Raw genomic sequence first — 12256 nt, 5'->3', positions numbered from 1 at the left:
GAAGGCAACAAGCAACTTAACAAGACATAGTCCAAAAATAAGCAAGAAATTAGTAAAAAAGTTTTAAAAAAATTAAAATCCCTGAAAATATGTAAAAAAAAACAAAAAAAAAAAACAAATAAATATTTTTTAAAGAATACCCAGAAAAAAAAATTACAATTGGTTCAAATAAAAAAAAGTATTTATTGCTGCTGAAGCACACTATTTGCTGGTCAGTTTCATGTCTTCCTATGGATACACAGATAAACCAGTCATAGAAAACCGTAGAGGCTTGGCTCTCTTTCCCCTGCCCCTTTATTTCACAAGTGGGAAGACATGGATGAAAATGAAAACACAAGTTTGTTCCCCCCCAAAAAATTCAACATCGATATTATTTTACCTGACAAAAGATATGGTTGACACAGATTAAAATCTGTTCAAAAAGGTACTTTGGCCTAAATGTTCTGTAATCCTTTTTTTTTTTTATTTTAGGGCTATATTGTTAGATTGGGAAATTAGCTTGGTTGTACTGTTCAGTACAAAAAATCATGGTGATTTTTTTGCCTCTGCCCGGGACACAGACCTGAAGGAAGCTGGAGAGGACTCACTGTAGCAGTGACAAACTGCTGGTGGTAAAATTTTGGAGTCACGAAGGACATAAAGAGAAGGCAGACAGACAGACAAGATGACTGAAAAACATTTTTAATTTTCTTTTATCTTCAGTCATTTAAAACATTCCAGTCTTACATCAGATTTGATGATATTTAACAAACAAAGCCTAAATACAAAAAAGAAATGAAATGAATTTGGCAAATGAATGAGCAGTGAGCCAGCGTGAATGTATGACTGATTCTTCTCTCACATCCTGGAGAACTCTCTCCTGACCAGAGCCCTGCTCACCTCCGACACAGAACGACAACCTGCACACGCACGCACGCACGCACACACGCACACGCACACGCACACACACACACACACACACACACACACACACACACAGAAAAATAGTTGATAAGTGGGTATTTACACAAAGTAAATGCCATGTGTGTGTGTGTCTTACCTGACAGGGCCATAGCCAGTCGCAGCTCCTCCTTTAGCAGTTCCAGAACCTCAGTAACTCCCTGCTCCCCCTATGAATAAGAACACACACACACACACACATACACACAAACACGTTTGCTAAGCCGTCTGCCATGTTAGAGAGTACTTTGTAAATCACACTTACAGAATCTGAACTGAAATCTGACTACCAAAATCTGATGTCCAAAAACACACATAAAAAAACAAAAAACAAAAAAACCCCATAATAATAATAAATAATGTCCATTTGAAGTTTGTTTTTTTAAAGAAAATGCATAATGTTATTCTTTTTATTATTGTCATTATTATTATTATTTTAAATCAGAATTAATTTTCACTCTTGCATGCAAAAAATTGAAATAATAATTCTAGAGCTAGTGGCGGCACACAGATTGTAACACTTCATGACATCAGAGTGGTTGGGGGTGGGGCTCTGTGATTACGACCAATGAGACTGCAGATGAGTGCAGAACTTCACCTGGCAGGCGAGGCCCCACAGCACTGGTCGACCGATGAACACAGCCTTGGCTCCCAGAGCTAAGGCCTTCAGGACGTCTGTCCCTCGCCGCACTCCTCCGTCCATGTAGACATCACAGCGTCCCTGCACAGCTTTAACCACCTCCTCCAACACATCCAGCTACACACACAAACACACACACACATTTACTTTACTGTGTATATATATTGTCAAATTAAGTAAAAGTTACTATGTTCAAAAATAAAATCACTTATAATCAGCATCTCTGTATCCATGGCCTTCTGTTTCATATTCCTGTGTGTCCAAAAACTGCGAGAAAATAGATTTTTTTAATTTTTTTATTTAACCTTTATTTAACCAGATAAGAAGCCCACTGAGATCAAGATCTCTTTTATAAGGGTGACCTGGCCAAGAGGTCAGCAGCACATGCTATGATAAACAAATATAAACAGACAAAAAAAAAAAAAAAAGTTAAGACACACACCTATTTTAAAAGTGCAAACTAGCTCACAATTTCAAGTGCAGGAGTTTTAGACACAAACGGCAGTTTAAAAACACAGGCACTGTTCAATAGTCTTGCATTGTCTATTTTTTAGGACAGAACAAAAGGCTCCAAATGAAACAAGTTTTGACAGTTTCAGTTCAGTGTGGAGAGTATTCCACACAGAGGGGACCGCATAAGTGAACGCTCTTTTCCCCAATTCAGTTCTCACACGAGGAACAGACAGATGAAAAACGTTACAAGAACGCAAGGCATAGTGGGTTTTAGTTCTTTGAAGAAAAGCACATAAATACATAGGAACTAAGCCAAGAAGAGCCTTGTATATCAGAGTCCGTCAGTGTGTAGACCTGCGTACAGTCAGATTTAACGTACAGGTCACAATGATGAGTGAGGCGACTATAACAAAGTGACAAACCTCAAGGCACAGAATCAGAATCAGAAATACTTTATTGATCCCAGAGGGGAAACTGCCTACAATGACAGTATTCAAGGACTGTAGGCAGTTTGAGGAAGAATTCATATACAGCACATCACCATTATCAAGTAAAGGAAGAAAAGTTGCAGTTACAAGAAGTTTCCTTGCACTGAGGGAGAAGCAGGATTTATTTCTGTAATAAAAACCAAACTTCACCCTGAACTTGGTTACCAGGTGTGTGCTATGCACTTTGAATGAAAGCTCACGATCAATGAGAAAACCGAAGTACTTACAATTTGAAACAATTTCTATAGGTTTACCTTGGGATGTTAAAAAAGATGGGGTATTCCCAGGTCACTGACTTGAGTTAGCGAAAACCATAAGTTTGGTTTTTATCTGCATTTAAAACCAACGTAAGTGTTTGCAGACGATACTGAACCACATTAAAAGCAGATTGTAAAAACTCCTGAGTAATCGATGTTGAACAGGTTGTTAATATAAATGGAGAGATAAGATGGGTCCTAAGACTGATCCTTAGGGAACACCTTTAGAAACCTCCAAAAAAGAAGAGGTGGATCCAGCCATCTGAACACACTGTGTTCTGTTCAATAGATAAATGGCAAACCGGGAAGCTGCTTGTTTAGATATGCCAGTCTGATGCAGGACATTTATTAACAAACTGTGATCTACAGTGTCAAATGCCATTTACAGTCCAGAGTCTCAATAGCTGTAACTGTGCTGTGCTGCTTTCTAAAACCAGACTGTAATGCAGGTTGTCAAGTTATTTGAATCTAAAAAATCTTTCAATTGATCGCTAACTATCCTTTCAAAAACTTTTGCTAAAATACACAATTTTGAAATTGGTCTGTAGTTATTTACATCAGAGCGTTCACCCCCTTTTAACAGGGGGAGAACTAAAGCAGATTTCCAGACTTTTGGAATTTTATTGCTGGTGAGACTTAGATTAAAAATGTAAGATAGAGGCTCAGCAATAAAATCAGCAGCTATTTTAAGACAGGTGGGAATTTTATCACGACCAGCTGATTTGCTGGTGCACAGTTTCTCCAAAACACTCTGAACGTCGGAGGCAGACAGGTTTAAAAGGAAAAGTGCAATCGAAGGGTCTGCTCACAGTCAGTGGGGCTAAAGGAGCATTTTCACTCGTTGAGTCAGACTTAAAATCAGGGTGTAAGGAATCAAATAAAAAGCCTGCAGAAATAAAATGTCCGTTAAAATTCAGCATAACTGTTTTGTCAGTCAGGGTGTGAGAATCTTTAATTAAAAAGTTTGGAAGATCACTTGCTAACACCTGGCCAGAGGAAGATTTTATGACATTCCAAAATTTCTTTGGGTCATTAAGGTTCTTGGAAGACTCAGAGAGAAAAAATTCAGATTTGGTTCTCTTAATTAAAGATGTACATTTTTTTACGAAGTTGTCGAAAATGAAGCGAGTCTGACTCCGTCTCAGTTTTTCTCTCCCTTGCCCATGAAACATCTCTTTGTCTAAGGAGATTACCAATCTCTGGAGAAAACCAGGGATTGTTTCACCCCTTTACTCTAAATTTACGAAGTGGAGCATGTTTGTTTATCAAAAACAGGAATTCATCATAAAAGTATTTCCATGCCAGCTCCACATCATCAAAGAGAGAGTCTGCTCCACTCAAAGGAGGCCAAGTCGTGAAGAAAACCTTGATCATTAAAATTATTAAAATCTCTTTTTATCTAGTAGTGGAGGCTTAGACTTAGGCAGTTTGGTGTTTCTAAAAGCTGCACTGACACAACGATCACTCAAATCATTAGCAAAAACCCCTACATCGGTGTACTTGTAAGGAACATTTGTTAGGTCAAGCAACGACGACCTTGTGGGATTTTTAGAGTATCAATTAGTTGTGTAAGGTTTAAGGAGTCACAGATAGATTTAAGATTATCTGATGAGCCTATGAGAGTGATGTTATGCCCCTGAGTGAATTCAAGCTTCAAGGTAAGAAGTTCGTATTGCTTACAGATGGACATGGAGGACAGGGGGATAACATGGAATTTATTTTTTATATAAATAGCCACGCCTCCACTTTCCCTACAGCGATCACAACAGAAGACATTATAACCTTTGAGATATCCTTGTCAGAGACTGCTTTGTAAAGCCATGTTTCAGACAAAATAAGAATGTCCGTGTCGCTTGACTGGATCCATATTTTAACGAAATCCAGTTTTGGGAGGAGGTTCCGAACAATCACATGAATTATGCCGAGGCCTGATCTGGCTCTAAAATCATCAGGAGTACCAATATTATGTAGAGCAGGGCCTGGATTGGGCTGAACATTGCCTGATAGTAAAAGTAAAAGCAGGATAAAACATTTTCGCTTTATATTAAAAGATGACACAGTGTTTTCATTATTGGACTTGACAAGTTCAATAAGTGTGGTTTCTGTGGGAGTAAAAAAGTTTTTTAAAAACATGAGTGCACAAAGATACCTTTGTCTGATGTGGTTTTAAATGGACTCTGGTGGGTTTGGTGATAGTGATTGCTTGGCTGTTTCTGGTGAAACAAAAGGATCTAAGACCTGGTTCAGAGGTGAGTCTCTGGTGATATGATCACAACTGGTTAGCTCTAAATACAGATCTGAGCCAAGACGCATTTCCAGTCCAACCACACACTGTGTATTTGGCATGTTGTGATGTGGCATTACTTTTTTAACATATTATACTATACATATTGCCATATTATAACTTTTTTTTTTTAGTTATTTCAACAAACTATACTATGACTTTTTTCGACATATTCTACTGTAAAACTTTATTCAGTTTTTTTTAGTTTGTAAAAAAGTCATAATTTGCAAAAAAAATATGTATATATATATATATATATATCATAGCATGTTTTAAAAACTAAAAAATACAAAAAACATCATACCATAGTATGTCTTAAAAAGCAAAAAATGTCATAAAATAGTATATTACAAAAACTTGGAAAAAAAAAAGTTGTGGTATGCTAATGCTTGTATAGTATGTGATAAATACTTCAAGAACAACAAACACGCACACACACATACGAACCGTGGCAGGAACTCCATCCAGTTGTCGAGCTCCGTGATTGGACACCAGGATGCCGTCAACACCGTAGTTTAGAGCTTGGACAGCATCCTCACCTGAACACACACACACACACACAAACACACACACACACGCAAAGAAACAAATAAAGAGTTGTTGGTTGATTGTGATTTTGGTTTTAATATTTTACATTAGACATTAGATATGTCGGCATAGCTGATAATTGGCAAGCTAGAAGTGAGGCCCTGGTGACATAACTGAGCTTTTACCAACAACTATACAACACTGACTTTAATCAGTGGGGTAAACAAAAGGTGTGTGTGTGTGTGTGTGTGTGTTTGTGTGCGCACGCACATACCATTAAGTACTCCTTTCACAATCACAGGAAGGCGCGTGTGTTTTTTCAGCCATGTGATGTCGTCCCAGCACAGAGTGGGGTCTATTGCTTTTGCAACATAAACCGCCAGACCACTGTCGTTGCCATAGTTTCCCTCAGAGAACGCCAGGGAGGCTGATGAGAAGTTAGACATGCTGGACACACACACACACACACACACACACACACACACACACACACACACACACACACACACACACACACACACACACACACACACACACACACACACACACACACACAGGTGATTTAGCATGGGGCACACTCTGTGGTTTCCATGGTGGAATTTGGGAATTTGTTATTTCCCCGTGTTGTTTCTGGTTCCTACCTGGAGGTGCGAGGGCAGTTTAAAGCGTTGCGCATGTCGTCCCATCTCTCCTCCCCAGGTATGGCGTGTCCACGGTAACAAAGATGGCCTTGTAGCCCGCCTCCTCTGCCCGGCGGACCAATGACAGTGTGAGCTCTCGGTCTTTGTAGATGTAGAGCTGCAGCCACAGGACGCCGCCTGCCGAGGTGGTCATTGCTGACATCACTTCCTCTATGGTGGAGGTGGCCCAGGAGCTCAGCATCATCCCTGTCCCCACTGCTCGGCATGCTGGGTAGACACATAATATTTCTGGTGTTAATGGTGCTTTCTGGAGTAGTTAAAAAAAGGAGCTGCAAGGAGCTAACTTAAGATAGATTCTATCTAGAATCTTATCAAATCTTGAACATGAATCCTTCCACAGATCTAGATGACTCAGATAACTTCCACTGTAAAATCTGAATTATTCTCTCAGTTATTTTCATATTCTAGTCACTGTTATGTCTGTGTCTGTGCAAGTTCAATTCTATATTATGTTGCGTGCATGACGCTAATTCGACATTATTCAATATTGTCTTGTCTTTCTATTTAATGATATAATCAAAAGATGCTGTTATGCTATTAAAATTAGTTTCGTTCTGTCTTCTCAAGTTACACTCTGTGTTCACAGTGTTTGTGTCTGACAGAAAACTATTTTGATAATTGTCATAAGTATATATTTTCTATATTGTTTTACAGAATTGTGTGTGTGTGTACCTCTCGCTGTAGCTGTCTCTCCGTCAGGATGAGCCATCCTCTGCATGGCTGTAGCTGCAACACAGAGCGGCATGCTAAGCTTCTGTCCCAGCACGGAGACAGAGAGATCCACTGAGGACACATTCCTCAACACCCGCGGGACAAGATACCACCTGCACACACACACACACACACACACACACACACACACACACACACACACACACACACACACACACACACACACACACACACACACACACAGTGGAACAACAACAATAAACCAAACTTGGCATGAGGGTTAGGAGATACTGACTGAATTTTCTTTTTGGGTGAACTATCTCTTTAAGTTTCACGGGGTTGATTGTGTTGAATGGAGCAGAAATCATCCTAACTTTCTGTGTTATTAACTAAAGTCTGCAGTGTGGAGAGAAGCTGTATTCTATTTGCTTTATCATATTTTCGTGTATTCATGCTGTACGAGTGGTTCCTGCTGCATCTGTTCAGTGTTTTACATCTGCAGTGACACTGTGGGAACACCGTGAGTATCTAACAGCTGGGGACCAAACCGTCTCGTGTGGAAAAAGTTGGTTTTAATCCTTTGAAACCTGGATCAGCATCAGTTTTCTAGTGCCGCGTTCAGACAACTTCCCCAAGGTCTTTAACCCTTTGAAAACTGAGCAAATTGGATCAATCTCTTAAAAAAAAGAGGGAAGGCAAAAGGCAATGACCAATTCCCCACAAAATGTAAGAAATTAGTAAAAAAAAAAAAAAAAAGTTTTAAAAGTAACTTTATGGGAAAAAAATAAATGGGAAAGATGTCCAGACAACTTTAGTTTTTAGAATCATATATTTAAAATGCTGTTTTAGAACAAAAAAATGTTTATTTTAACCTTTTGGGTTTACTTTTTTAAATTAAATTTAAAAGTATTTTTTATTTATTTATTTTGAACAAATTTCTTGCGATTTGTCTTGTTACATTTTTTTAATAAATCAACCAATTTGCACAGATTTTAAATGGTTAACCCCCATCAGTGTTGAGGTGGGTAGTGAGCTGGGTTTGTAAATGGTTTGCCTTTTATTCTCATCAAACAAGAAGTCGTGATTTACATCAGTGATGTGTGATATGTTTGCTGAACCAATGGAATTGTAATCATAAAGCTCAGCACACGCACGCACGCACGCACGCACGCACGCACGCACGCACGCACGCACGCACACGCACGCACACACACACACACACACACACACACACACACACACACACACACTCTGCAGTTTGCCATGAGCCATAAAAGTTTATCAAAACTGTAATCAAAGCTTTGATCTCACAGCAGAGTCATTAAAACAGTTTGTTTTGTCTGTGTAGGAGACGGTCAGGCTCGGACACTGTGGGACTCTGGACTTGCTGCACAGTTGATGAGTGAAAATCCTGAGCAGAGATCTGTAATCATTAACCTGCAGGACGATTCATCTGCCCTGACCTTTTTTTATTAATTCTTTGAAACCTGGATTGACATCACTTTTCTTGTTGCTGCACTCAGATGCTGTTTACAGATATTTACACCTCTGAACCCCAAGCACACTGGTGCGATTTCTCTCAACAAAAAGGCCACTTGGAAAGAAATGTCCTGCAAATTGAACAGAATTAGTTCATTTAGAAATATATTATTTATTATTGTACTTTTATTTTAGGAAAAAAATGTCCAGAGAACTACATTGATAAACATGATAGTTTTACATTATAAATTATCATACAGAATTGTCTTAATATTGAAGCAGTTTTTACGTCATTTCCTTGTTTGGCTGAAATGGCCTTGAAAAAAGTGCTAAAATTGTACGTTTTAAGTTTAAACGTAGTCTGTTTTAAACATAGTTTAAACGCCTTTCTAAACATAGCTTAAAACAAAATAATAATTTAAACAACAGTTTAACACAAAAGACAAATACCTTTTCAGAATTATTTTTCAAATAGTTTTCTGTCTTTTTTTTCTTTTACTAATTTTCAGTTCATTTTCTTGTCACCTTTTCCCAATTTCTTGCAATTTGGAGGACATTTCTTGCCAAATTGCTTATTGCCATTTTAGCCGTGTTTTTAAATAAAATCAAACTCATTTTAAAAGGATTAAACTCTTGGAAAGGCGTCCAAACGTAACACAAGAAACTGATCTCCATACAGGTTTCGAAGGGTTAATCGGGACTCGGGGGGTGGGGGTGGGGTGGGGGGGGCTCAGCTCAGCTGACATGGCTAAAGACGGGTTATGAAGGCCGGAGCAAAGCCAGAGGATTGTGGGTAATGTGGTCACACACATTTATATACACATGCAAACACTCTTAGAAACAAAGGTTCCAATAGAGTTCTTCCTGGAGGACTGAAGATCTACCCAGAACCATTTGTTTCTGAAGAACCTTTGTCTGAAGAAAGGGTTCTTTAAGGATTTTTTTTAGGACTAAAGGCCTTTGCACACCGAGTCTGTTTTCTTTCGGATTTATTTTTTTTAATCATCCAAAATAAAACCTTGACACGCGGAAGCACACTGAGTGCGCTGCATTTTATTGTTCTGTTTGTTGTGAAAATTTGCAACATAAGACAAAATAAAAATACCTATTTTTTCCCTAGCTCCTCTCCACTGGAGATCTGTCTGTCTCCACCCTGTCCCTGTGTCTCGTATTCGGCTGTCCTCTCTCTGTCTCATCACTAGATGGGTTTCCATTAACCCTCAAATTGTGAAAAATGAAATTGAAAATATAAAATACGTTAATTTCGGAAAAAAAAAAAAAAATGCAATGGAAACACTCTTTTTGTCTTTTCTAGGTCACATGATGCTATGGCTATGAGCTTGTCAGTAGGAACTGGCTCCCTCATGATGCAGCAGGAGCTACAAGAGCTGTTATTGCATTGTAATAATTCTGTAACATCATTATAAATATGCAATAATTATAATCGGAAAATTGTTTATTTCGCTAGCTTCTCTTTTTTTCCCCAATAACATTTCCCATAGCTTAAAAAAATAAATAAATCTAAATCTTCTTATATCTGGCAATTTATGGAACAATTACCTCATTTCCTTCTTTCTCGTGCTTTTGAAAGACACTGCACCAATGTGCTCAGAGTTCAAAGTTGAAATACTCGTGAAAAGCATTAAAGAAGAAAAGTGATGTCACTGCAGGTTTCTAAGGGTTAAGACCTGCGCACACTCTGCTTACACCATATCCCAAATAAATCCCAACATTATCTGATTGCTTTTTTTGTACTTTTTTGGGTCTTTTTATGCATCAGGTCTGAGGCTCAGTGCTGTTTGGTGGAACCTTGTGGAACCTAAAACAGTATGTCCTACAGAACTTCTTAATGTGTGTGTGTGTGTGTGTGTGTGTGTGTGTGTGTGTGTGTAGTACCTTTTAAACGCAGCCACATTGTCAGCCAGTGTGTGTTGCTCGTCAGCTCCTGAGCGGTAGTAATCATACACAGCTTTGGGAAGAACTTTCTTGGCTTCCCTCTCAAAGTCCTCGACACACACACGCTGCCCCGACATGTCCGTCCACTCTGGTGTGTCTCAGCGTCTGTCCCTGGGACACACTGTGACACACTGTGAGACACAGACAGTGTGACAGGCAGCGCAGGACGAGCTGGGATCAGCAGAGCTGCTGGAATCATTAACCTGCGGGAGCGTCTGCCTCTGATCAGGACTCCTGAGGGGTTTCTGCTCTCACCTGTTTACACAAGATAAAGTGCAGTTATGAACAAACCCAGAGGATTGTGGGTATTGTGGACCTTTGCATAAAGCATGTGGTCAGATCTTACCTGTTTATGAGACAGAATCCTCGTTGCTCATGTATTCATTTCACATGCAGTACAAAGTGCTGTGTAATGTTTCAGCAGAAATAAAAGCTGTGTCAGAGTCCGAGTTAACCCTTTGAAACCTGAGCAAATAGGTTTGATTTTGTCCAAAAATACTGGAAGGTGGCAATGAGCAACTCAAGAAGAAATGGCCCAAAAATTAGCAACAAAACTGTAAAAAGATAAAGAAAGGTATCTAAAAAACAAAAAAAGAAAAATAAAACATGAAAAAAGTGGGCGGGGAGTTAAACAACAAAACAAAAAAACTATAGCAAAACAAGGAAATGACAAAAAAAACTGCTTAGACATTATGACAATTCTGTAAAACTATTTAAAATATATAATTAAAACTTCACAAGAACTTCATAGTGCTAGAAAACAACCTGAAAATCAGCAAAAACAAATAACCAAAACACAAACACACACACAAAAAACAGGAAAGTAAAACAACAAAAACAACAGCAACAGAACAATTATCAATATAGTTCTCTTGACATTTTTCCATAACCTTTAAAAAATATTTTTTTTAATGTAAGGATTCTGTGCAATTTGCTAATTGTCTTTTTTCCACTGTTTTTGTACATATAACTTTTCTTAGTTTTGTGTGTTTTTACTAATTTTCATGTAATTTTCTGGTGCTTTTTAAAACTCTTGCTATTTTTTGGTTCATTTTTTCTCAGATGGCTCTATGCCTTTCTTTTTTAAAGAAATCAAGCCACTTTGCTCAGGTTGCAATGAGCTGAGATGCAGAAGAATAGTCCCATCAGGAGGTTCCAGCTTGCAGCAGCTGTCTCACTGTATGTCTCCATGTTGCAGCTTCTCCCTGTGGCACCTCTGAATGATATTTGTACAGAAACTGGTTATATAACTGCAGCCTGGAAACTGTGCATACATCAGTTAATGCCTACATTTACCAGACCTGATGTTTGCCCTCAATGACAGTGTTTGTCAGTACAATGATTTCCTCTGCAGCCGTCGCTCCCAACCTTTGGCTCAGGTCCAAGGGCTCACAACAATAATATGAGGGCTTCTTTTCTTATTATTTTGGAAAATATGACTATTTTTCCACTTTGGGTTCTTTAAAAATCCTACATTCTGAGAGGGCAAGCCAACAATAACCAGCTTTTCTAACTTCTAACCTCTTTAACCCTTTTAAACCTGAAAATGGCTTCTACCAAAAACATGGGGAGAAAGCAAAGAACATAGTTATTATAGATTTAATTAAAACTTGTCCCTTAATCGTGCTACATTTTTTGGAGTTGAAGGAGTAGTAGTAGTAGTAGTTTAGGATTCTAACAGCCTGGAGAAAGATAAAAGTTATGGTAATTTTAATTGTAAATATCATTTTCTGGGAAATTTTCCCTAGAGTTTTTTGTACAACTTACAACATTTTTTAGCAAAGTTGCTCCTTTCCCCCATGTTTTTGAAAGAAATCAACAGCTCAGGGTTCAAAGGTTTAAATACTGTAAATGCAGAT

General features: G+C 38.4%; 1 protein-coding gene across 1 annotated transcript; it reads right to left on the bottom strand.

Annotated features, from left to right (window-relative positions):
- Positions 1-722: 722 nt before the first annotated feature.
- On the bottom strand, positions 723-10547 carry LOC121957056 (hydroxyacid oxidase 1-like). The gene is given in 9 exon segments (XM_042505561.1): positions 723-899; positions 1040-1109; positions 1538-1696; positions 5509-5600; positions 5864-6036; positions 6231-6271; positions 6274-6497; positions 6963-7114; positions 10338-10547. Coding segments are annotated over 9 exon segments (1110 nt in total). The 5' UTR covers positions 10475-10547; the 3' UTR covers positions 723-837.
- Positions 10548-12256: the final 1709 nt, after the last annotated feature.

The sequence above is a fragment of the Plectropomus leopardus genome, chromosome 17 (assembly GCF_008729295.1).
Source record: "Plectropomus leopardus isolate mb chromosome 17, YSFRI_Pleo_2.0, whole genome shotgun sequence".
In the NCBI taxonomy this organism is placed as follows: Eukaryota; Metazoa; Chordata; class Actinopteri; order Perciformes; family Serranidae; genus Plectropomus; species Plectropomus leopardus.
This window is presented reverse-complemented; position numbering and strand designations above follow the sequence as displayed.